Raw genomic sequence first — 25,723 nt, forward strand, 5'->3', positions numbered from 1 at the left:
AGAGGAGAGATCACATAATCATGAGCAGCGGTAGTCTATAAGAGGCAGAGTGACAGAATAGGAGGGCCTTGTGGCTGGGAGTCTGAAGACCCCAGTTCTGGGTGCAGGTCTGCTTCTAACTTGTGACCTTGTGCAGGTTATTTAACCTCTTGGAACCTCTGTTTCTTCTTCTCTCAATAGGCGCCTTAACCACTGCCCTGCTCATCACACAGTTGTTTTCAGGTTCTGGTGAAATAATATATGTGAGCACTAGAGCATGATACAAATGAAGGTGATTATTGTAATTATTATGAAATGTAAATCTGTTATAAAGTGCTATAAGGTATACTGGTACTTTCTTTGCCCAGGAATGTTCAGTCTGGTAGTGAGGTTCAGACAAGTCAACCTGGAAAGGTAATAGAACAAGTGGATCATATACATGCATGCAGCTCTCTTGAGCATTGGGCCTTAACTGTGGATTTGGCCACCTGTTTTCGTCTACAGCCTATACTTTAAAAAAATTATTTGTATTGTAGTGTAGTTGACACACATTACATTAGTTTCAGGTGTACAACATAGTGATTCAAGTTTACACATTATGCTATGTTCACAAGTGTAGGTACCATCTGTCACCATATGGTGCTATTATAGTACCATTAATTATATTCCTTATGCAGTGCCTTTTATTCCTGTGACTTATTCGTTCCATAGCTGGAAGCCTTATCTCCTACTCCCCTACATGCATGTTGCCCATCCCCGACCCCCCTCCCCTCTGGCAACTATCAGTTTGTTCTCTGTATTTATAGCTCTAATTCTGCTTTTTGTTTGTTGATTCATTTTTTTTTAAAGATTCCACATATGAGTGAAAATCATATGATATTTGTCTTTCTCAGTCTGACTTATTTCACTTAGCATAATATCCTCTGGTCCATCCATGTTGTTGCAAATGGCACTATCATCCCTTTTTTATAGCTGAATAATATTCCTGTGTGTGTGTGCGTATATAAACACACACACCTACAGCTTCTTTATCCATTTATCTATCAATGGACACTTAGGTTGCTTAGATACATGCACATATAGGGGTGCATGTATCTATTCAAATTAGTGTTTCTGTTTGCTTTGAGTAAATGCCCAGTAGTTCAATTACTAGATCATATGGTAGTTCTATTTTTAACTTTTTGAGGAACCCCATACTGTTTTCCACATTGCTGTACCAATTTACATTCCCACCAACAGTGCACAAGGTTTCCTTTTCCTCTACATCCCCACCAATACTTGTTATTTCTTGTCTTTTTGATTTTAGCCACTCTGTCAGGTGTCACATGATATCTCATTGTGGTTTTGATTTGCATTTCCCTGATGATGAGTGATGTTGAACATCTTTTCATGTTTCTTGGCCATCTGTATCTTCTTTGGAAAAATGACTATTTGTGTCCTCTGCCCATTTTTAAATCAGATTGGTTGTGTGTGTGTGTGTGTGTGTGTGTGTGTGTGTGTGTGGCGTTATATAAGTACTTTTTTTAAAGTTTATATATTTTAAGAGAGAGTGCATGTGTGCACCTGCTTGTGTGCAAGTGGGGGAGGGGCACAGGGAGGGAGAGAGAGAAAGAGAAAGAGAGAGAGAATCCCAAGCAGACTATGCACTGTTAGCATAGACCCTGACGTGGAGCCCTATCTCATCATGATCTACGAGATCATGACCTGAGCTGAAATGTAGAGTTGAGCACTTAACTGACTGGGCCACCCAGGTGCCCCTCACTTCTTTGCATGTTTTGGATATTAACCCCTTATTGGATATATCATTTGCAAGTACCTTCTCCTATTCAGTAGGTTGCCTTTTTTGTTAATGGTTTTCTTTGCTGCACAAAAGCTTTTATTTTGATATAGTCCCAATAGTTTATTTTTGCTTTTGTTTTCCTTGCCTTTGGAGACAAGGGGAAGTGTTAGAAAAATGTTGCTACGGTCAACGTTGGAGAAATGATTGCCTGTGCTCTCTTCTAGGATTTTTATAGTTTCATCTCTTACATTTAGGTCTAATCCATTTTGAAATTATTTTTGTGTTTGGTGTTAGAAAGTGGTCCACTTTCATTCTTTTATATGTAGCTGTCCAGTTTTCCTAGCACCATTTATTGAACAAACTGTCTTTTCCCCATCCAAATTCTTGTCTCCTTTGTCATAGATTAATTGACTATTTAAGCATGGGTTTATTTCTGGGCTTTCTGTTCTGTTCCATTGATCTATGTGTCTGTTTTTGTGCCAGCACCATACTGTTTTGATTGCTATAATTCAGCCTATACTTTTAATCTGATCTCCAAGGATAGGCTCAGACAAGCCTGGCATTCAGCCTTTGTCTGACCCTAGCCAAGTTCTTCAGTACTGCTCAGTGAATTTTTTTAGAGGTGAATTTTGGGCTTACAATGTTTTTGTTTGTTTCTGTTTTTTTGTTTTTGTTTTTGTTTTGTTTTTGTTTTTTGTTGTTGTTTGTTTGTTTTAGCTTTGCTGTTGTGTAATCCTGGGCATTTCTAGGAGGGAAAATGTCTTGTCATGGAGCCAGGGACTTTGGGCCTTGACTGTGACTGTATGTAACATAATGTCTACAAGGAGAAAACTCTGGTGATTTCATTGAGAGATTGATACTGGGGAAGACTGGAGACTTAGGGTTCCTGGGCTTTCTTTGCTGACTTGCCTTAAAGAGAGGATATTCTAGTCTTGCCTCACAGGCCTATGAGCCTCCATGGCCAATTTATAATGCTTTTAGGATAGACTTGTCACTGAAACTCAGGAATGATAAAGCAAATTATTAAAAATAAGTACTTATGTTTCCTTACCTATAAAATGAAGATGTTAATATCTGTTTCGTAGGGTTGTATGGAGTATTTGGTGACATATGATGCATATAAAATTCTTAGCACATGCTTGGCACATGTTAAGAGCTCAATTAATAGTAGCTTTTGCAGTTAGCTTCTGAACCCAGTTCTCCCAGGTATATGTACGGAGTTCCCTGGAAGTTTAGACCAGATGGCCTTCTCCTATGTCTTCTCCTTAGAACGTTGAAGGAGGAGGAGCCTTCGTTGAAGGGATAAGGAGGGTTTCTACAGCTCTTTAAAATTTGGGCTCTGTAGGTTCCCATCTAGGAAGAAAGATTATCTGGCTGAGCCTTGGAAGTTGTTTAAACCTGTTTCAGTGTGATTACATTTGCAGATGGCTGCTGAAGTCTAGCCTGATACCAAGACCTTGAAACTCCTTTTAGTTGGAAGAGGGTTAGATTTACTAGAGCTTCTGTAACTAAGTACCACAAACTAAGCAGCTTAGACCACAGAAATGGATTGTTTCAGTTCTGGAAACAAGAATTCTGAGATCAAGTTGTATGCAGGGTTGGTTCCTTTTGAAGGCTGTGAAGAAAAATCTGTTTCATGCCTCTCCCTTAGCTTCTGGTGGCTTGCTGGCAATCTTTGGTGTTTCTTGGCTTGAAACAGCATCACTCTGACTTCTCTGTTCATCTTCATATGGTATTCTCCTTGTGTGCATCTGTCTCCACATTTCTTATTTTTGTAAGGACACCAGTCTTATTGGCTTAGGGGTCCCCCCTACTCCAGTATGACCTATTGTAACTTAAACTAATTATATCTGCAATGACCCTATTTCTAAATAAGGTCACATTCTGAGGTACCTGGAATTGGGACATATGAATTTGGGGGTACATAATTCAACCCCTGACAAGGGTACTTTGCTTTAGCAACACAATTCCTTAACTATTGAAGCTTTTTCCGCCAGGTCAGCAGGACCTCTGTGAACATCTACTTTATGCAAGACGTTTGATGGGAGAAAGATGACTACATCTTTTTCTTTTAATGATCCGTTAAGGTCCTAGCCTAGGGATGCAGCACAGCATGGTGGTTTTGAGCTCAGGCTCTGGGCCAGACTGCCTGGGTTTGTGCCTGGATGCTGCCAACTACTAACCATGTGATCTTGAGCAAGTAACTTAATCTCTGTGCTTCAGTTTCTTTATCTGCAAAATAAGGATAGTACCTAACTTCTAGGGTTGCCATGAAGCTAAAGTGAATTCATACATGTAAAGAACTAAAACTGTTGCCTCGTAAGCACCTGATAAAATATTAGCGATTTATATTATTAAAATACCACCCAGACCTAAAATTCTGTAATTTAGGGAACCTTAAAGCAGTCCATAATCAAATACCAAACCAGTGGGATGTAGGTCATAGAAGCTCATAGAATGTAGGATGTCAGGGCTGGAAGGATCTTTAGATACCATCTGCCTTAGCTTTCTCTTTGGAGATGGAAAAACCAGTGTTCAGAAAAAGAAAGTTACTCACCCTAGATCAAATGGCTCATTAGATCTGAAGAACATTTGAAGAAAATTCTTTCCATCCCTTTCTTACTTTAGTTCAACAAAAAAATAAGTCTTTAATCATGTTTTGAGCACCTACTCCAATCTAAATGTAGCATTTGGCTTGTCAATACATATGTGAAGTAGACGGTCCTTAGCCTTTAAAGGAGCCTACAGCTCAAAAAACAGTTAAATAAGCAAAAAAAAAAAAAAAAAAAAAAGTAATAATGTCCTTGTTTTTTATTTCCTTTTCTCTGTTTCTCTTGCAGCAAATAAAAAGAAGGAGAAGGAACGGCCAGAGATTTCTCTTCCTTCAGATTTTGAGCACACAATTCACGTTGGTTTTGATGCTGTCACAGGGGAGTTTACAGTAAGTCCTGGGTCACGGAAAGGCCTTTGATCTTTGAGAGTTCTGACTATGTACTATGGGGGTACATAATTCAACCCCTGACAAGGTACTTTGCTTTAGCAATACAATTCCTTAACTATTGAAGCTTTTTCCGCCAGGTCAGCAGGACCTCTGTGAACATCTACTTTATGCAAGACGTTTGATGGGAGAAAGATGACTACATCTTTTTCTTTTAGCCTTTAAAGGAATTAAAGGCTACATTTAGATTTGAATTTACATATGACTATGTAGATTCATTTTTTACCCTAGTATTCCTGATGCCTCTGTCTTTGCCTGAGATCCTCATTACTATGTTCTTATATTCATGAGAGGGACATTTTCCTCATCTCTAAAATTTTATCAGAAAACGCTTTGAATCACCATTTCTTAAGTAGACCTTAGTTAAGTGGCTCCTTGGCACTGATGATATAAAGACAAATCATACATGGTTCCTGTTCTGAAGGAGGAATAGCCTAGTGAAAGGGCAAACATCTCAAGAAATGACTAATCCAATGAGATAGGTATTATAAAAAAGGCTTATATAGAGCTCTGAGGGTATAGAGAGAAAGAAGTAACTAAACCCGTCTTTAACTGCCAGCAGGTATTAGAGTTAGCTTTGATTTTCCTTCAGGATCCCCTCTAACTATGCCTTCCTGACAACGTTGTATGTCTCTCTTATAGGGAATGCCAGAGCAGTGGGCTCGCTTGCTTCAAACATCAAATATCACTAAGTCAGAGCAGAAGAAAAACCCACAAGCTGTTCTGGATGTATTGGAATTTTATAACTCAAAGAAGACCTCCAACAGCCAGAAGTACATGAGCTTTACAGGTATGGGGATTGAATCCAGAATAGTCTAGGGAAAAAAAAATGTTTTCACCTGGATGGAAAAGCTCCACATGCCTATTGGTATGGGGTAAGAAGAGAAAGTATTGGAAAGAGTGGAGACAATACTTTAAACTAAGATGGACTTTTGGAATTTGAGAGCCGAAATGATGAGTTTTTGCATCAAACCTGAGTATTTTGAAACTGCACCTTCTTGGGGCGCCTGGGTGGCACAGTCGGTTAAGCGTCTGACTTCAGCCAGGTCACGATCTCGCGGTCCGTGAGTTCGAGCCCCGCGTCGGGCTCTGGGTTGATGGCTCGGAGCCTGGAGCCTGTTTCCGATTCTGTGTCTCCCTCTCTCTCTGCCCCTCCCCCGTTCATGCTCTGTCTCTCTCTGTCCCCAAAAAAAAATAAACGTTGGAAAAAAAAAAAAAAAAAAAGAAACTGCACCTTCTTTATAAGTAGCATGGTATATGTATATATTGAGCCTCAAAATGGGAATAATAATTTCTGTCTCCAGAGAGTGTAATGAGGAATAAATGAGCTCACTGGTATGAAAGTTATTTATAGGTTGTAAACAGCACCATGGAAATGTAGCTATCATTATCATTATTAATTTTAATATCATTGTTATTTAATAACACATTTCATGTGTATCTTTTAAGTAGGCAAGCCCAATTTCTTCCTCAAGGAATTAATTTTTATCACTCAGATGTAAAATAGGCCAGTAATAATATATGTTCTTTAGATGTACCTCTCCGTAACAGACTGTGTCTTTCAGTGTTTTTAATGGCAGAATTGGGATTTGAATCCAGACCTCCTAATTCCTAGACGAGCACCTTTGGAGTTTACTATCTGCTTCTAGGAACTCTATCTGGAGCACCTCCTCCCATAGCAGGGACATTTTCCTTTTCCTGGATATGTTATTAGAAGGCCTACATTTCCAGAAACTTGCCTTTTATAGTAGCATCTTAGAATGTTAGAGCAAGATGTATCATCCGTATATACTACTTCCAGGTCCTCCTTGTTTTGCAGACACTAAAGCCAAGAAAGACCTTTCTAATATAGCTAAATTAATGGCAGAACTGGTCTCTTAACTCCAAGTCTGGTACTCTTTCCAGTGTTCATGCTGTCTCTTTCAAACAGCAGTATTGTTGGGGAAGGTGAGAACCAGGATGAACTAGCCGATTTTGAAGGATGCTTTCCCCAGCAAGTGTCTGGCTTGTATCAAAGGGCACAGATGGTGAGGATGACAAACTGCAGCTTTGCCCATGCTGCCATAGTGGTACCCAGGAGAGGGTCATGCGTGTTCCCAGCAGTATTTCCTTCCTCACGTCTGGCTCTGTTGGCTCTGTCTCACTTCTCTCATTGAGGGACTGGGTCATTCCAAGGAGGAATTAGGGTTGAGGGGTGCTGGGTGGGAGAGTTTTCTAGTCAGAAGATTAGAGTTTATGTTTTAAGGTGTTTGTCATGAACCTCAGATTAGAAGCTGGCTTTGAAAGTCTTAGCAGCAGAGTCTTTGGAAGAATCTCTGTGTTTATGTGTACGTGTGTGTAGACGTGTACAAGTACCAGATATGTATATGGAAGCATAGCTCTGTGGGTTTGCATACGTTTAGAATTAAAGACCACTTAGGTATTCATGAATTAATATGTATATAGATGCACACATTCAGGTAATTGTGTATATGTTCACCTTTGCGTGCATATATGAATAACAGTATATATATATAGAATGTTTAGATATGTGTTCATACTTCTTCCGTGTATATAAATTTACACACACGTGTATATGTAAATGTGTGTGTGTGTGCACGCACATGCAAGTGCAGAATTTTTAGTTTTTTAGAAGTTGAAGACCAGGGCCATTTCTAGGCAATATTGTATATTTGGCACAGTTGTTGTTTTTTTTTTTTTTTAACTTTTATTCAGTATTGAGAGACAGAGCGTGAGTGGGGGAGGGGCAGAGAGCGCAGGAGACACAGAGTCTGAAGCAGGCTCCAGGCTCTGAGCTGTCAGCACAGAGCCCTATGCCGGGCTCAAACTCACGAATGGTGAGATCATGGCCTGAGCCAAAGTCGGCCGCTCAACCAACTGAGCCACCCAGGTGCCCTTAGCACAGTTTTTGTTTAATGTCTTCTCTCTCCTTTACCTGTTTCCCTTCTTCTCATACTATTGATTCTGAGAGTGCTACTTTAACTTGTATATGCTTGCACATGAATTATCTCACTGATTCTCATGATGGTCTTAGGGGCTTGGTATGGCAAGGACTATTATCCCCAGTTCACAGACTCAGAGAAATTAATTAGCCTCAGAAAAACTGAGTGATTTACTCAGGGTGAATCAAGTGCTATGTGATGGAATTATGTTTAGAGTATATCCTGAATTGATTTCTCCTGGGTATAGCTGGCTGTTCAGGGTTTAAGAATATATTGTCATAGCTTATAGGTTCATGGTTTGTCGTAGGACCAAAGAAGCTGTACCTGACACTTTCTTATATGATGGAATTGGGATCTTGGACATTCTCTGGACTTGGTTTTTGGTGAGGAATATGTTGGGTTTGGTAGAATATTTCTCCTTAATTCCATTGGTGTTGAACTGGCTAAATCAGTTTCTTCTAAGGCCTGTAGGAATTAAAGAATAAAACCAAACATAATATTTGGCTTTTAAACTTATTTTCTTGCTAAGATCTCCATTGAGTCTATGTTTCATATTTCATTAAATCTAAGATATCATTAATTCTAAACCTGCATCATTATTTTATATACCACTAAAGAGAAAAAAGTTGCCAATTAAACCATGAAATGCCTTTGATTATAGGACACATCTCTATTTCATAGATGTTAATGTAAAAAATTTACACTTTGGAATCAATGAACTCTGGTAATTGCCTCATTGAGGAAACTTGAATTTGTTCTTAGAAATAAGACCCTGCCTTAAATTAGACTTGACATGATTAATGCTTCTCTTTTCTTAAACTTTAGTTTTTCTCACTTTTTCCCTATAAGGAATAGACATACATGTAGAAGGATCTTTTCTAAAAGTTGAAGCCACAAACTGGTCATGATTTATCATGGATAGCTCAGGACATGAATTCTTTTCCATTTTCTTAAATTGCAGGAAATTTCCTTGACCATTGAGACCTGATGATGATATAGTTGATGATGTGGACACAGTTCTGACATAGTATTTAGAATTAGACCAGGATTCAAATCTTGACTCCCGTTTAACCTGTGTATACCCTGGGCAAATTACTTAACTTCTCTGAACCTCAGTTTCCAAATCTATAAAAGTAGACATAATAATAGTACTCAGAACTGTAGTGAGGATTAAAGGAGGTAATGTATCTAATGTGGTTTAGCCTGGTGTTGGGCCCATAGTACTAGTAATACCATTATTCTCTCAGCCTGGCAAGTGCTTGACTGGATAGGCTTCCATAGCCCTCAAGAATGGATTAATTGTAGTTGTTTACTGACTGAGTCCCTTGTCTTTTTCCCTTTGCAGATAAATCAGCTGAAGATTATAATTCTTCTAACACTTTGGTAAGTCTTAATTTTCTTTATTCTGATATGGGCAGACCTGGTGGTTAGTGATCCAGACTGTGTGGTAGATGCAGAGCCTGGGCTGGAAAAAACTCATCTTGGCTACTGCCCCTCACCCCACCAGGCCTCATAGTTTTTACCTATACAGTAAAGGAACTGGACTTAATAAACTGTTAAGTATCCCTTCCAGATTTAATTTTTTAGTGTTCCAGAAATCCTAACCTTGGAACCAGAACTGGTTAGACTCAGTTTTTCATTTGTAGCTTTGAACCTTGGAGAGCCAAGTTGCCTTTCTGAGTTTCAGTTTTTTCATCAATAAAATGAGAATGATACACTTTGCCTTAACTAGACGTGTCTTCAAATACCTGAATTTAGAAGAGAATTCCCTCTTTTTTGTTGGTATGGTCCACAAAACCAGGATTAGGACTAATTGTTGAAGGGAGCAGATTCTGTTCATTTAAAGTCATTCATTCTGTCCTCTGACATTGTAGTGACTGCCTGTCACTTGAAGGGATATTACACTGATGAATTGGCTGGAAAATAAAGCTAGATGATCTCATTCTCAAAAATTTAAAAATAGAACTGCCTTACAATCCAGTAATTCCACTACTGGATATTTACCCAAAGAATATAAAAAGACAAATTCAAAAATTTTTTTAATGTTTTTAATGTTTTTAATTTTTGAGAGAGAGAGAGAGACAGTGTATGAGCAGGGGAGGGACAGAGAGAGAGAGAGAGAGGGAGGCACAGAATCCAAAGCAGGCTCCAGGCTCTGAGCTGTCAGCACAGAGCCCGATGCGGGGCTCAAATCCATGAACTGTGAGATCATGACCTGAGCTGAAGTCAGATGCTCAACCCACTGAGCCACGTAGGTGCTCTTAAAAACACAAATTATGCTGTTTATTGCAGCGTTGTTTACAATAGCCAAATTATGGAAGCAACCTAACCATCCATTGATAGATGAATGGATAAAGAAGATGTGGTGTATATACATGTATGTGTTTGTGTGTGTGTGTGTGTGTGTGTGTGTGTGTGTAATATTATTCAGGCATTAAAAAAGAATGAAGTTTTGCCATTTGCAACAACATTGGTGGAGCTAGAGTATTATGCTAGAAGGAATAAGTCAGAAAAAGACAAATTCTATGATTTCACTCATATGTGGAATTTAAAAAACAAACGAACAAAGAAAAAATAAGAGAGAGAGACAAGCCAAGAAACGGACTCTATAAGAGAGCAAATTGATGGTTACCACAGGGCAGGTGGGGGTGGGTGGGTAAAATAAGTGATAGGGACTAAGAGTACACTTATCATGGTGAGCCCTGAATAAGGTATACAATTGTTGAAAACTATTGCATACTGTATGTCAACTATACTGGAGTTAAAATTTAAAAAAACCAAAAAAAAAAAAAAAAAGCTAGATGACCTTAAAGGTCTCTCTGCCTCTCTCAACTTACAAATTCCATTTTTCAGAGCAGATAAAATGAGATGCTGATGTTTGAAAGAGTCTTACAAATAGTACGCCTATGATATGTATAAGTATACTGCTATTGTTTACACCTGATGTTTTCTCTTATACAGAGGTGGTTTTGTCATATTGATTTACTAAATATTTACAAAATCCCCACTCTGTGCCAGGTCCTGTGTGAAGAAGTGACAATATAGGAAATAAATCAGTCATTGTCCCAACTCCTAAGAGTGTCCCAGGCTTATGAAGGCACAAACAGTTACATACAGTACAGTGTGCTAAAACTTCATGGGGCCAAGGGTTATGTCTGACTTGTTAATTGCCGTATCCATGGCATCTGGCAAGTAACCATATACTGAATGAAAGGTTGGATGTTTAAGAGAAAACTTCTTGATTGTAGAGTCTGAGCTTAAGGAGTTTGTTATGTAGGGCAAGAATTAAGTAGAGATGAGGATATTCCAGACAAAGAGAAAATAAATACCTCATGCGAAGACAAGGAGGTTCACAAGGTATGCTTTAATTGGGAACTGCAAGTAGTTTGTTATGATTGGAATGTGAAGTGTGAATGGACTAGAGGTAGGTGATGAGGAGGAATGGTGGCAGGTCAGATCATGTAGAAGTTTTATCTTTATCTTAAGAGTAATGAGAAGCTATTAAAGAATTTTAAGCAGGGGAACAGTAAGTTCTCACACAATACTGAGTCACCATTAAAATACTTTAATCCGTGCTTCCAGCAGTAGACATTGATTTACTTGAGTCATTTACATTCCTATCAATCATAGAAAAATGTTCACATGTCCATTGCCTTTGTAGCATACTGTGTCCTTTTGTAGTCACTACTTCTTTTAATCCTCACAGGAGTTTAATGAGATGGGTTATATCATTGTTTCATAGATGATAAAACTGAAATAGAGAAAGGGTTAATGACAGTAGGTATCTGATTCCCAGTCTGCATTGCTTTCCCCTGAAAGCAATGGAATAATCTTTCTTTTGTCAGATGGATGTAATTAAAGGAGGGGGAAGAATTTGTAAATGTTAAGATCTTTGGGAGTTTCTCCCCATTACAGAGCAGCAAATTATTGAAGAAGAGGCCTAAACAAAGATGAGCTGCGCTTTGTGGCTCAAATGTGGTTATGCTTTTATAGGAGTGATGGCCGTCACTATCACGGCCTGGCTAATGTGTGCCGGGCACTATCCTAATAACTATGTATGGTTAGTGTGATTAGCCCTCACAGTTACCTTGTGAAGAAAGCATTATCCATCCCCATTTCACAGGTAGAAAAACAGACTTTCCTGAAGACTCATAATTAGTGATGGTGGCAGAACCAGATTAGAACTAGGATCTTCTGAGTCCCAGTCCAGGATTCTTTTCACTGTGGCAGGGAACTGAGAAAGATGATGTCAGAGAGGTCTTATAAAGGAGACTACAGTAAAGCCATAGCTATGTTATTCGTACATGAAGAGCAGGAGCCCTGGGGCTCATGCCATATGTCAGAGGGCATAACACCTGCTTGGTAAACACCTGTGCTGGTTTACTATCTAAAATTAAAACTACTCAGTCTATCAAGGACATTTCCCCCCCAATTCATAACATTTTTCCCTGTGATTCAGTATTCTGTATTTCTTTACTAGTTTTACATGGGAGATTATGGTTTGTTTTGTGGTAGCATGTCATTATTTTCCATATTGGTTTCCCATATCATCCCACTTGATGTGTGAAATAATTGGATGGGATTGTTATTCTCATAACACAGGTTAAGAAGTTGAGACTTGGAGTTTAAGTGACTTTCTCCCAACCCTTGAATAAAGTAGTAGTAGAAACCAGTACAAAATCCCATTGTCTTGAGCATGCATTTATTCATTCATACTATAAATATTTACTTAGCACCTTCTTTGTGCCCAGGTGCTGGTGATACAAAAATGAATATGCACTATCTTAGTCCTTGAAGAATAAAATTAACAGCAGACTAGAGGGATGAGGGCTGCAAGAGAGGTATGAATAATGTATGAGGGGGGGTCATATTTGATAGAGTGATTTATTCTGCCTGGTAGTGGAGGGAAGTTTGTAGAGAGTTGTCGGTCCCTAATGATTTATTCATTAAAAAAAAATCTTTAAGGTTCCTTCTAGCACTGAAATTTTGTTACTTGTGGCTTAATGGTTTGAGGTCTGGCTTTCAGATTCTATAGCATGTTAGCGCATGAATTCTCATTTATAAAATGAACAGCTATTATGTGATAGGCTCTTTAGGTGTTGGGGCATCAAGGACTGGTAAGGTCTTTGCTCTTAATTTCACAACTCAGTAAAAAAAAATTCACAATTTAGTGAGGAATCAGAACATGTAAACAGGGATTTATAATATCTTGTCAGGTAAACACAGGTAATGAATGATACCAGGCAGAAAAAAGGGAAATGCTTTTTTGTCTGAGGTAGCATGAACAAAAGTCAAGTAAAGGATCCATCGTGTCAAGCCAAAAACCTTGAACTGTGTGTTGGAGCTTTATATAGGAGATTGATACAGCTGGATGTGCATTTTAGTCTAAACTAACATCCTTGAAAGATTCCTCTGGAAATTGGATCAGAGTACTAGAATGAATTCATGTATCTATCTCTCTTGCTATCACAGATTTCTTTTTTTTTAATAATTTTTTTAATGTTTGTTTATTTTTGAGAGAGACATAGCGTGGGTGGAGGAGGGGGAGAGAGAGAGAGAGAGAGAGAGAGAGAGAGAGAGAGAGAGAGACAGAATCCGAAGTAGGCTCCAGGCTCCAAGCTGTCAGCACAGAGCCTGACATGGGGCTCGAACCCATGACTGTGAGATTATGACCTAAGCCAAAGTCAGATGCTTAACTGACTGAGCCACTCAGGTGCCCTTACCCCAAATGTCTTAATTTCAGAAAAGATATATTTAAAAAATGAATACAAAACAGTGCTCCAAAACAAAAACGGGACATAAATAAACCATTGTCATGGAAGATAGAAAGCAAAGATCAGATTGATGACAGCAGAAAAAAACCACAGCTTAAAATATGTGGAAAAGAAAACTCCTAGGAAGATAAGAGTAGTTGAGAGAATACATATAAGAAGCAGGAAGGAGTCCTGGATCATCTTAAAGGGTAAATTAAAAATTAATGAAAATTCTGCATTTGAAACAGAAAGGACAGTCTTCATCTTACAGTGAGCAAAAGGTAGCAGAATTTTGATCCTAAGCTTAAGCCAGATAATTTTGTCCAGAAAGTAAACACCTACTTGAAGAGAACTCCTGCTGTAGTATAGGGGCCTAAGACAGAAGCAGAGCAGAACCTGAGTTAACTACAGATCTCTACAGCAGTATGAAGAAGGAGGAAAGGAAAAGTAGCTCTGCAGTGGAAGCAAATGCATTAAATTCCTCCATCCCAAGATGGAGATACTTTTCATAACTGGAAGAAGAGGAATCTCAGTCTTATGTGCTCTTCCATGCCAACATACCCTAAAGTGATGCTTGCCAGTAACCACGTACAGACGCCATAACTCATGTAGAGACTGTATCAGACTTTCCAATCAGAGGAGAGGACAGTGGAAAAACAGACTCACAACTGCAGAGGAAACTCATGCTACTCATGTACACTGTTCAATCTAGTTTTTCACTTATAAGTGTGAATAGAAAGCCCAGGATCTCTAGATACTTAAGGGAAACAAAGCATTAAAGGGAAGGATCAGAAACAGAAAGTAAAACTGGCCCCAGAGGAAATAGATAATTAAAAGAATTTCCAAAAAAATATATGGTATATTCACAGAGATTTTATAGATGTTGCATCCACAAAAACAGTGGTATTAGATTAGAGGATGAAAAAGATTTCTTAGAAATTAAGACTATGATTAAAGAAATCCAGAGGATTAAACAATACATATAAAAGTGAATTAGTGATACAAAATATAAAGACACTGGGAAAATAGGGGAATAAGGGACAAAAGGGGGTTACTTAAGGAGATTTAAGAAGAATTATAGAATTGGGGCACTAAAGTAGAAAAAATAACCAAAGGCATAATAGAAGAAAAATCCCTCAGCTAAAAAAAGCATGACTCTTCAGATGAAAGGGTGTACCAGTTATCAAGTCAGATAACTGCAGAGACCCCAAGGATGAAGAGAAAGATCTTCAAATCTTTCAAAGAGAATATACACCTAATGTTCCTCATTAGCAATAGTGGGCCAAGGAGCAGTATCTTCAGAGGTATGAGGAAAAGTTATTAGACCCAAGAATTCTGTGCCTAATCAAACTAGCACTCAAGAATGCATGAGGTCAAAATAAAGACCTACACAGATACAGATGTAATTACTACCCACAGATAATCTCTGAAAGGCTAAACACTGAATAGTAGCAGTAATTACCTTCAGAGTTGATGGTGATTAAGAATATTCACTTAAAAATAATTTTTACCCAAGTATTAGATTAAAAAGTCAAATAGGACTAAAATTCTTGTAATTTACAGTTGTTCTGGGATCTCTCTTCACCATTGTCTTGACAGTCCCTTTGTATTTCTGTGTTGGTGTTGCTATTTTCTTTATGCTGTGTCTTCCTTATTTTTGGTTTACTTTTGCAGTTTGGTGGAGCTCATCTTCCAGTAGCTTTGAGAAAGTAAATGGGAAGTAAATATTTAATGTCTTCCAACTCTCAAAATGGAGCATCTCTATTCTACCCTCAGATTTGATTGATACTTTGGCTGAGTCTAGAGTTCTAGAATGGAAATAATTTTCCATCAGTATTTGAAAAACATTGCACTTTTGTCATCTAGCTTTCAGCATTGGCTATTGAAGTCTGAAGCTGTTTTATTCCTGCTTTTTTGTATCTGGCCTTTTTTTTTTTTCACTTGAAAAGTTTGTGGCATTTTCTTTATCACCATTGCTTTCAAATTTCATATTTATATCCCTATATTCATCTATTTATTTTGCAAGTGGCTTTGTGGACTCTTTCAACCTTGGAAATTCAAGCCTTCAGTTCTAGGAAATTTGCTTGGCTTATTTCATTGGTGATCTCTTCTGTTTTCTTTGTTTCTTCTTTCTGGAACTCCTGTTACTTAGATTTTGGACCTCCTGGACTGATTCTCCATTTTTCTTATATTTTCTCTATTTCCCTTGCCTTGATTTTTTATTCTTATTTTTGGAGACTTCCCCAACTTCATCTTTCAGTCTGTCTATTGAATTTTTAATTTCTGTTTTCATGTTTAATTGTGAAGAGCTTATTTATTTATTTATTTATTGTTAATTAAAGTATCCCGTTCTGTTTCCAGAATCGGTATCTTTGCTTATCCCTGAGATGAATGATAGGCTTTTTAAATAAAAAATTTTTTTTTAAGTTTATTTATTTTTTAGAGGGAGAGAGAGAGAGACAGAGCATAAACGGGGGAGGGACAGAGACAGAGGGAGACACAGAATCCCAAGCAAGCTCTAAGCTCTGAGCTATCAGCACAGAGACTGACACAGGGCTCAAACTCATGAACTGTGAGATCATGACCAGAGCTGAAGTCGGATGCTTAATCAACTGAGTCACCCAGGCACCCCTAGGCTTTTTTTTTTTTTTAATATATTTTTCTCCCTGTCTAGTCTGTTTATTCCAAGTGTCCTTTTTTTCCCATTCATTTTGGTTTCTTCCTCTTAAGTTAGAAGTACTCTGTGGATATTTGGTAATCCTTGGGGATATATGCCCATATTTATAATTGTGGTACTAAAGACTTTAATAGAATTTTAAGCTCATTGTTTGTGTCATTGAATTGTAAGTATATAATTGTAAAATGTATACCTTTAAAAGTAATTTGGGGCGCCTAGGTGGCTCAGTTTATTAAGCATCCTACTCTTGATTTTGGCTCAGGTCATGATCTCATGGTTCATGAGATCAAGCCCCGTGTCAAGCTCTGCGCTGACAGAGTGGAACCTGCTTGGGATTCTCTCTCTCCCTCTCTCTGCTTCTTCTCTACTTGCATGTGTACTCTTCTCTGTCTAAAAATTAAAAAATTTTAAGTACTTTAATAAATTTTTAGAGTTATGCAGTCATTGCTATCTAGTTTTTTTGTTTGTATCGCTATAGAGTAATCCAGCTGGACCATTTGCTGAAACCTCCTGTATTTTATCTTAGAACTGAGGCTGGTAAGAAACCGAGAAGGATCTTCTTAATCTCCTGCTTTGAGAATAAAAGTTAGACTCCTAGTGTTCTAGGAGCCTAGAAAGGGAAGCGGGGTAGGGGTCTCAGCATTCAGTATATTCTCTTAATTACCCTGTTTTTGATTTGATAGTCTTAACATTTGACTGTGCCTGACATCCCTAATCCAGAAATTCTCTGTTTTCCCTTCCAGAGACTAGACCTCCAGTTTTCTGCTAGGGGTGGAAAGGGCAGCCACATAGTGGTGTAGAGTAGGTGAAGAGATTTAGGGATCTAACTACATCTTAAATAACTTTCATTGAATCTGCCTTTAGTACTCTCCCCTTCCCCTCTACTTCATCTTCAAATTCAGAAGTATACAGTGTTACCAGTTCCTGTGCCTTTGAGGATTCTGCTTCACAGATAAATAGATTGGTTTTCAGCTTTGAATTCAGCCTTCTTGAGTCAGTTACTGCTCATCCATTAGTCATTGCCTCCCTTTTTTTTTTTTTTTTTTTTTTTGCTGCTCTTACCTTCTCTCTTGCTCTCCTCATTCTTCTGGGTTTAATGCCTTTTTTTTAGTATATGTGCTGCCGAAGCGAGCACAGGGTTTAATGCCTTTAAAAGACTATTTCTTTATTATAGTTCTAGTGAGATTTCAAGATGTAGATTCCCACGTTCAACTTGCCATCTTTACCAGGCATTCCTGAGGACAGTTCACTTTTAATTCCTTACATTTCTAGATTATTTAAAATATATAATGAGAATCCACTGGCTTTAGATATAATTTAAAATTTTTACTTTTAAAAAAGCAGCTTTATTGAGGCAGTGTTTATATACCATGAAATTCACCCACCCTAATTGTACAATGCAGTGGTTTTTTTTTAATGTTTATACTTGTGTAGCCATCACCACACTCTACTTTTTAGAACATTCCCATCACCTTGAAAAGTTCCCTTGTTAACTTTTACAGTTCATTCAAACTCCCATGCCCAGCCCTGGAAAATCACTGATCTTCTTTCTGTCTGTATAAATTTGCCCTTCTAGACATTTTATTGAAATGTGCGCATAGCATATAGTCTTGTGTCTAGATTCTTGGCATAAAGTTTGCAAAATTAATCCCTGTTGAATCTTGCATCAGTACTTCATTTCTTTTTAGGTCTCAATAATATTGCATTGTATTGATATACTACATTTTTAATCTGTTCACCAGTTGATGGGCATTTGGGTTGTTTCCACTTTTTGGCTATTAATAATGCTCATTCATGTATAAATTGTATGTGGATGTATATTTTCATTTCTCTTGGATATATACCTAGGAGTGGAATTGCTAGGTCATATGGTAACTCTGTGTTTAACATTTTATTTATTTTTTTACTTATTATTTTTAAAAATTTATTTACTTTGAGAGAGATAAAGAGAGTGAGACAGAGCATGTGAGTGAGGGAGGGGTAGAGGGAGAGGGAGAGAGTATCCCAAGCAGGCTCCACACAGTCAGTATAGAGCTCAACGTGGGGCTTGAACTCACAAGCCATGAGATTGTGAACTAAGCCGAAATCAGGAGTCAGATGTTTAACTGACTGAGCCAGCCAGGCACCCTTACTTATTTTTTTTTTTTTTAAGTTTATTTATTTTGAGAGAGAGACACATACACACACAGTGCAGCGGAGGGGCAGAGAGAGAGAGGGAGGGAGAGAAGGCCCAAGCAGGCCCTGCACTGTTAGTGCAGAGCCCAGTGTGAGGCTCGAACTCACGAACTGTGAGATCATGACCTGAGCCAAAATCAAGGGTTGGACGCTTAACTGACTGAGCCATCCAGGTGCCCTCTATGTTTAACATTTTAAGGAACTGCCAGACTATATTTCACAGTGGCTGTTCCATATTATACTCCTACCAGCAATTATGAGGGTTCAAATTCCTCTATATCTTCCTTCACATTTGTTATTCTCTATCTTTTGATTATAGCCATTTTAGTGGGTGTGGAATGGTATCTCATTGTTCATTTGATTTGCATTTCTCAATGGGTAGTGATGTTGAGCATCTTTTCATGTATTTTTTTTTGCCATTTGGTTATCTCTTTGGAGAAATGTCTTTCCTGTTGTTGATTCCTAATTTAATTCCAAGGTGTCAAATAATACGTTTTATGTGTTTTTAATCCTTTAAAATTCATTATGATGTGTCTTGTGGCCTAGCATATGGTTTATTCTGAAGAATGATCTATATGTGGTTAAAAAGAATGTGTATTCTGCAGATCTTGGGTAGAATGTCCTATATCTGTCAGTTAGGTTGAATTGATTGGTGGTATTGTTCAAATTTTCTATGTCCTTGCTAATTTTTATCCTAGTTCTGTTAATTATTGACATCTCCTTGAGGTCTGTTACAGCTTTTGCTTTCTGCTTGGCTGTTTTGATTCTTTTATGTATATGCACACAGCTAGGCATGTGAGACTGGTGTGGGGCCTCTCTCATGACTGCTGTGACTGTGAGCAGTGCCAGCCAGAATTTGTTTGCCTATCCAGGACTGCAGTCTCAGGCTAGTAGATCTGAGTTATGGCCTCTTTTGCTACCAGCTCTGGGAGGTTACCTCCGCTGACGGCACCACGGGGCCTGGGCATTGTCCACTGCTCCAAATGAAGGTGAGCCCTCTTAGATGATGCAGTTATAACCTGCCTTGCCCTGGAAGAGCCCCCACTCTGATGGGGCTGGGGCAGGCGGGATGGATGGAAGCAGCCCTGGGCCAGAGCATCGGAGGTTCCTACTGCTTTTACCCAAAGTTCAGCAGGTTTTATGTCATAAGCATTTCTCAGCAATATATGTAGACCTCCTAGAAGTATTGGAACACACCAAGTATGTTTCCATCTCAGGATCTTTGTACTCCTTCTACCTGCCGTGAATATTCTTTTCCCAAAGAGTCCCATGGCTTGCTGTCTCAGTTCATTCAGGCCTCTGCTTATATAACTTCTCATTAGAGAGCCCTTTCCATGACTACTCTATCTAAATTAACATTCCCCATTCCTAACCAATTACTGCTCTCGTACATGTACCTTATTACTACCTGGCGCTTTGGTAATTAATTTTGACTGTATTCTCTTCTAAAATGCAAGCATAGGACCAGGGTCTATATTTGTTTTGTTCTTTAATATAGCCTCAGAGCCTAAAATAGAGCCAGGTACACAGTGAATGAATACATGAGTTGAAGTCACTGCTTTTGTTAAAATAGAGGTTTGTGGTTATTAGACATAATAACAATTTAGTTGATTCCTCACATCCTTCTAGCTCCTTAGCATTTATTTACAAAGTGTTTTTATGCCCACATCACTTCATTTCATCCTCCTTTGGTCCTCAGGCAGAGAGCTGCTATCATTATCCCCATTTTATAGACAAGAAACTTGTGGCTCAGGGTGGGCAGCTCTGCCTAAGGACACAGGGATAAAAAGTAAAAATTTGGGTTAAAAACCTATATCTCTTGATAGTGGTAGTTTTTTCTTTTATGTTTATTTATTTTGAGAGAGAGAGAGCACACTATTGGGTTCAACCACCAGCAGGGGAGGGGCAAAGAAAGGGAGAGAGGGAGAATCCCAAGTAGGCTCCTGCATTGTCAGTGCAGAATCTGACGTGGGGCTCAAACTCACAAAATTGTGAGACTATGACCTGAGACGAGATCAAGAGCCAGCTGACTGAGCCACCCAGGTGCCCTGATACTGGTGGTTGTTAATATTACCACCCAAAGCCATTACCTGTGGAAAACAGAATGTGTTGCTAAGAAAGATGATGAAATGCCCTTTTCTACAGAGTTAAAGGAAGCAAATAAACATGTTAAATTGTGTTTACAGTATATATCGGGAGCCCCAGGGTCACGTCATGATGAAGAGATTGCTGAGTAACTTTGTTCCCATTTTGGGTTTCTAGTTAAATTTTTGTCGAGTGGAATAGTGGAGAGAAAAGAAATAGTAGAGAGCAGAAAGATATCAAAATACGTGATTTGACAGGGAAAGACCTCTGTTGGATTTCAGAACGGGAAGTAATTTAAGGTTACCCCTCCAATTATACCCCTCCTCTTCCTCCACGTGCTTCAAATGATGAATCTTGAGACCAAGAGGATCAATTCATCACCTGTTGGCATCAAAGCTAGTTGCTTACATATACCCAGGACTGCCAATTTTTAATTAAAAGTTATGCCCTGCACCAGCAGTCCTGTTCAAATCTATGAGATTGCGAGTTTTCCTCCCTTAGTATGTCAAATGTGGTAAAGATCAGTCTCCCACACGGTAGTTCTTGCCTAGTATTCCACTAGGTAAGTTCCTTCACTTAGCTCCTGTCATTCTGACTCCTGACTTTCCTCTCTCCAGAAGCCCCAAATGGCAGGCAGGAGGGGAGTTCACCCTCTCTCTGTCCCCCATATCAGATACAGAAAGGAGTAAGGAATTATAATGATAAACTTTGTGAAATTTCAAACTTTTGATACCTTTCCCACATTTTGTACTTTGCTACCTGTTCAGTGAAGAGAGTCAAATTCATAGAATAAGGGAAGGAACTATGAGCTTGTGTTCAGAGTTTGGACTAGGCAAGGCAAGTAGAGAATCTGTAAGCTGGCTTCCTAACCCACAAGTAGGCTTTGGGTGGGAGAAGGAAACCCCCAAGGGACTAGTGGATAGTAGTAGCTAAAAGAAAAGGGAGAAGCTGACTGAGTTCCTGGGACTGGCTACACAAAGGTGGAGAGTTTGGAGTCTGATTCGGGTGTGAGAAGGGGTGTCTGAATGAGATTACTCCTGGGGTTTGGCAATTCTGGTAGCTTAAGTCTCGTGTCAGCTGGACCTGATGAAACCGGCTTTTCTCTGCTGTATAGAATGTGAAGACGGTGTCTGAGACTCCTGCAGTGCCACCAGTTTCAGAAGATGAAGATGATGATGATGATGCTACCCCTCCTCCAGTGATTGCTCCACGCCCAGAGCACACAAAATCTGTGAGTCTTTGGAGATGTGGACAGCTTTGGGATTTGACAGAGCTTACAGGGGGAGTTATAAGGCCTAGAGGCCTAGAGGTTTAATGCTGTGGTAAGGGTCCTTGGATTTTTGCAGCTGGTGAAATCACAGAACCACCTTGACTGAAAAGTACTTTCTGTATGATTAAAGATATGAGATAGTGTCTTTATTTATCACTGGTTTGCAGGTAGTCCTGAAGTATCCTAGATAATCGGTGTTTATACCAACCTAACTCTAGTTTGCTTAGCCTGTTCCTCACAGACAGGAAGATGTATAGAATTAATGTTACTTAGTGGAGGACTTACATAAATTATTCTAGTCTCCTGGGAAGCAACAAAGCAGCCTGCTGCAGATCTTTTCTTCTCTGTTAAATGTGTAGCATTCTACCTCTTAGAACATCATTGATGATACTGAAAGGCCCAAAGGAATTTATAAATATGTTAGTGCTATTAATATGCTGGACATCAGGAGCGCATTTTGATGCTGGATATTGGCAGTGATTTTTATTTAACTTCCTTTGAGGTTCTTGCATTTCAAAATAGCCACAGTCCCTCTGCCCTCACTTTGCACAATCTGGTCCCCATGCCTTTTACTTGATTTAGCATCAGTGCACACTAACCTATCATCAGATGATACTCTATTAGATGATTCTTTGTTTGGAATTTTAATATGACAAGAGCTTTACAATGAAAGAATGATCTAGGGCTTACACTCTGTGCTAATACAAAAAAAAAAAAAAAGGCTGCCTTTTGAGTAGAGGATTCAGGGAGCTGTTCAACCATAAGTTGATTGACTGACTATAGGAGATGCTGTGACGGAAATTTAAGGGGTTTAGATGAACTTTTAGGATGAGAACTTTTAAACAGAATCTGTGGAATCACCCTTTCTGTAGGTCACAATGAGCTTCACAATTGGAGAGTTGTTAAGATAGCTCACCTTGATACGGCCTTTTTTCAGTTTGCAAGCATGTTTATTTAAAAAAAAATTTTCCCACTAAACCAAGAACTTCTCAAAAACAGAGGAAATATATATGTATGAATAGTGCTTAACATAGTTCTTGGCAGATAACAGAAAGGAAGTAAACATCTAATGAACAAATGAATTGGTAAATTTGATCTTCATAGCATTCCCTTCTTTTTTTTTAAATTTTTTTAAATATTCATTTTATGAGAGAGAAAGAGACAGACAGTGTAAGCGGGGGAGGGGCAGAGAAAGAGGGAGACACAGAATCTTCTGAAGCAGGCTTCAGGCTCCGAGCTATCAGCACAGAGCCTGATGTGGGGCTCGACTCATGAACTGTGATATCATGACCCGAGCTGAAGCTGGTTGCTTAACCAACTGAGCCACCCAGGCACCCCAATTCATAGTATTCCTTTCTAAAAGGACACTGTTAATTCCTAATTTATGTTGTGTATGTGAGAACAAGGAAGACCATTCCACCCACAGAGGATGGGCCTGGGGCACAGAAGAAGAGGAGCATAGATTTTGACCTAGGAGAAGGGATGAGTTTATTGGGATTTATTCTTCTGTGGATGTTCTAACACACATGTGTAAGAGGCTCCTGAGCATCACCTGTGCTAACAAAGACTGGCCTTGCCAAATTCTTGCACCAACAATGCAGGTATACACACGGTCTGTGATTGAACCGCTTCCTGTTACTCCAACTCGGGATGTGGCTACATCTCCCATTTCACCTACTGAGAATAATACCATTCCACCAGATGCTCTGACCCGGAATACTGAGAAGCAGAAGAAGAAGCCTAAAATGTCTGATGAGGAGATCTTGGAGAAATTACGTAAGCACTTTGTAGCCTTCTCGACTTGCCTTTTGTATGTGACTGGATGAGCACAAAGATGGAAAACCATTGCTAAAAGGATCCTGGTCCTAGGCTTGGTCTATGTGGCTGGCTGGCTATGCTTGATTTCTTAGCCACGTAAGGTTTGCTTCTCACCTTGCCCCTGCAGCCACCTCCTCTGTCTCAGCAGCCCTGATAGGATATCACGTTAGAATGGAAATGTGATGAGAGTGTGGATTGCTCACTTCAAGGGCTAGGTATCTCTCAACCTTAGGCATGGGTTATGGAGATGAAAAATAGCTTTTATCTAGTGAATAGTCTGGAATGTTGTGTTGAGAAAGACTGAGGCCTTATTCATACCTGGTCAGAAAGATTCCTGTGATTATTGATGCTTGCCATTGACCAAGGAGAAGACGGATCTGCCATCTTGGTTGTAGGAAAAGAGTGAAGGGAAACTAACATTTTGTGAGCCTGTGCTATGTACCAAATGACAAGCAAGGTATTTCCTTGATTTTTTTTGTTGTTGTTAATTTATTCCTTATGAAGATAGACATTATAATCTTCATTTTTTGCAGTTAAGGTATTTGAGGCTCTGGTTATGCTAAATACCCTGCCCAAAGTTCACAGAGCCAGAAAGTAACAGGGCTGAGGTTAGAACCCTTGTGCTTCTGTAATGAAAGCATGCTGCCTCTTGGTCTCAGGTGGTAACTTCTATTTCACTTTCTTTAGTGGCAAGAAATGAGGGTGTGTTAGAATAGCTTGTTGCTGTGTTTCAGTAAACTGTAAGAGAATTTCTGCCTGAAGGAAGGACTAGGTTAGTGTTTGGGCTTGGAAAAATCATTTGATGAGGACTTCAATTTATTCTTTGTACCTATTTAGTTCTTTTTTACTAAAAAAAATTTTTTAATGTTTATTTAGTTTTGAGAGAGAGAGAGAGACAGAGTGAGAGCAGGGGAGGGGCAGAGAGAGAGGGAGACACAGAATGTGAAGCAGGCTCCAGGCTCTGAGCTGTCAGCACAGAGCCTGATGTATGGCTTGAACCCATGAGCCATGAGATCATGACCTGAGCTGAGATCAAACACCTAACTGACTGAGCCACCCTGGCACCCCTGTACCTATTTACTTCTAAAGGGGATTTGATGTGACTTATTTGGCCAAATCTGCAAACTAGCATTGCTTTTTAAAGCCTAGGTTTCTGGTTCTTTAGCTTAGCCACTTTCAATTGCTTCCTGATAATTCTTATTTGACTTTTTAAAAAATGTCACTCTTTTAATAGTTGCCCTTGCCCAGAGCCCTTATGAAATGAAGTAGGAAAAGCCACTTATCTAGCCATCTGTTTACTCCTATATGTAGTGTTTTTCTCTGAACCAGATTTATTTTAAAGCAATAATACTTAGAACATAGAATTAGGAACAGCAGACTAGCCTGGGAGTTAAAGGCACTTGGGTTGAAGCCCCAGCCTTGCCACTGACTTGGGGTCTTGGGCAATTTCCTATTGTTCTCTAGGCTTCCCTTTTCTCATCTTTTAGACTAGGATGTTAATAACTGTCTTATTTGTAAATCAAATGAGATAATATATGTGAAAAGTATCAAATATTAGTAATTGGTGTTGGGGAGAGCACACTGGACTGGGAGACCAAAAACCAAACTCTTAATCTTAGTTCTGACTACCAATTTGCTGTGTGACCTTGGGAAGAAGTATCTTCCCTTCTGTGGGCCTTGGTTTCACCATCTAGATGGTGAAACCCAACCTCTCTCATACCTTTGTGTCTTTGCACTTGATATACTTCCTTCTGTCACCCCTTCTTGACTTTCCTCTCCCTGGCTAACTCCTACTTACCCTGTAAAAATCAGATATCACTTCCTTTCTGAAGACTTTCAGTCTGTATTTTATGCCTCTTTCTGTATTACAACAATTGGATTTTCATGGAACTTTATGCTTACTTTTCTATTTCTTCCATGAGACTGAACTTCTTGAGAGCAGGGACTGTTTTAACTATGTCTCATCTATCCCTTTATTCCTAGTATTCAACATAGGGCTTGGTACATAGTAAGTGAGCATATTAAATGGGTAAATGTTTATTGAATGAATGAATTTAAAAATGAATGGTGGCCTTTAGGAGTTTAGAAAATGGAATAGAATACGATGAATAAAAGCCATAAGGAGATGAAATTTTTGGTTGGAACTTACGGGCAAGAGCTGAGGATGTACTGAGTATGGTTTTGGGTGTTGGAGATAGTTTTTTAATCCTTGCCAGCTCCAGGGTTTGGGGGAACATGGGCCCTGC

At 39.0% G+C, this 25,723-nt stretch overlaps 1 protein-coding gene across 4 annotated transcripts in view; it reads left to right on the forward strand.

Moving 5' to 3' along the window:
• PAK1 (p21 (RAC1) activated kinase 1) overlaps positions 1 to 25,723 on the forward strand; it is a 159,433-nt gene that overhangs the window by 105,470 nt on the left and 28,240 nt on the right. For all 4 annotated transcript variants that reach the window (XM_030331034.2, XM_030331032.2, XM_030331033.1 and 1 more), the window contains 5 exons: positions 4,600 to 4,700; positions 5,400 to 5,547; positions 9,045 to 9,082; positions 21,504 to 21,620; positions 23,261 to 23,435. In XM_030331034.2, the coding sequence (XP_030186894.1) occupies positions 4,600 to 4,700; positions 5,400 to 5,547; positions 9,045 to 9,082; positions 21,504 to 21,620; positions 23,261 to 23,435 (579 nt within the window). The remainder of the gene's footprint in view (positions 1 to 4,599; positions 4,701 to 5,399; positions 5,548 to 9,044; positions 9,083 to 21,503; positions 21,621 to 23,260; positions 23,436 to 25,723) is intronic.

This window comes from Lynx canadensis, chromosome D1, assembly GCF_007474595.2.
Source record: "Lynx canadensis isolate LIC74 chromosome D1, mLynCan4.pri.v2, whole genome shotgun sequence".
In the NCBI taxonomy this organism is placed as follows: Eukaryota; Metazoa; Chordata; class Mammalia; order Carnivora; family Felidae; genus Lynx; species Lynx canadensis.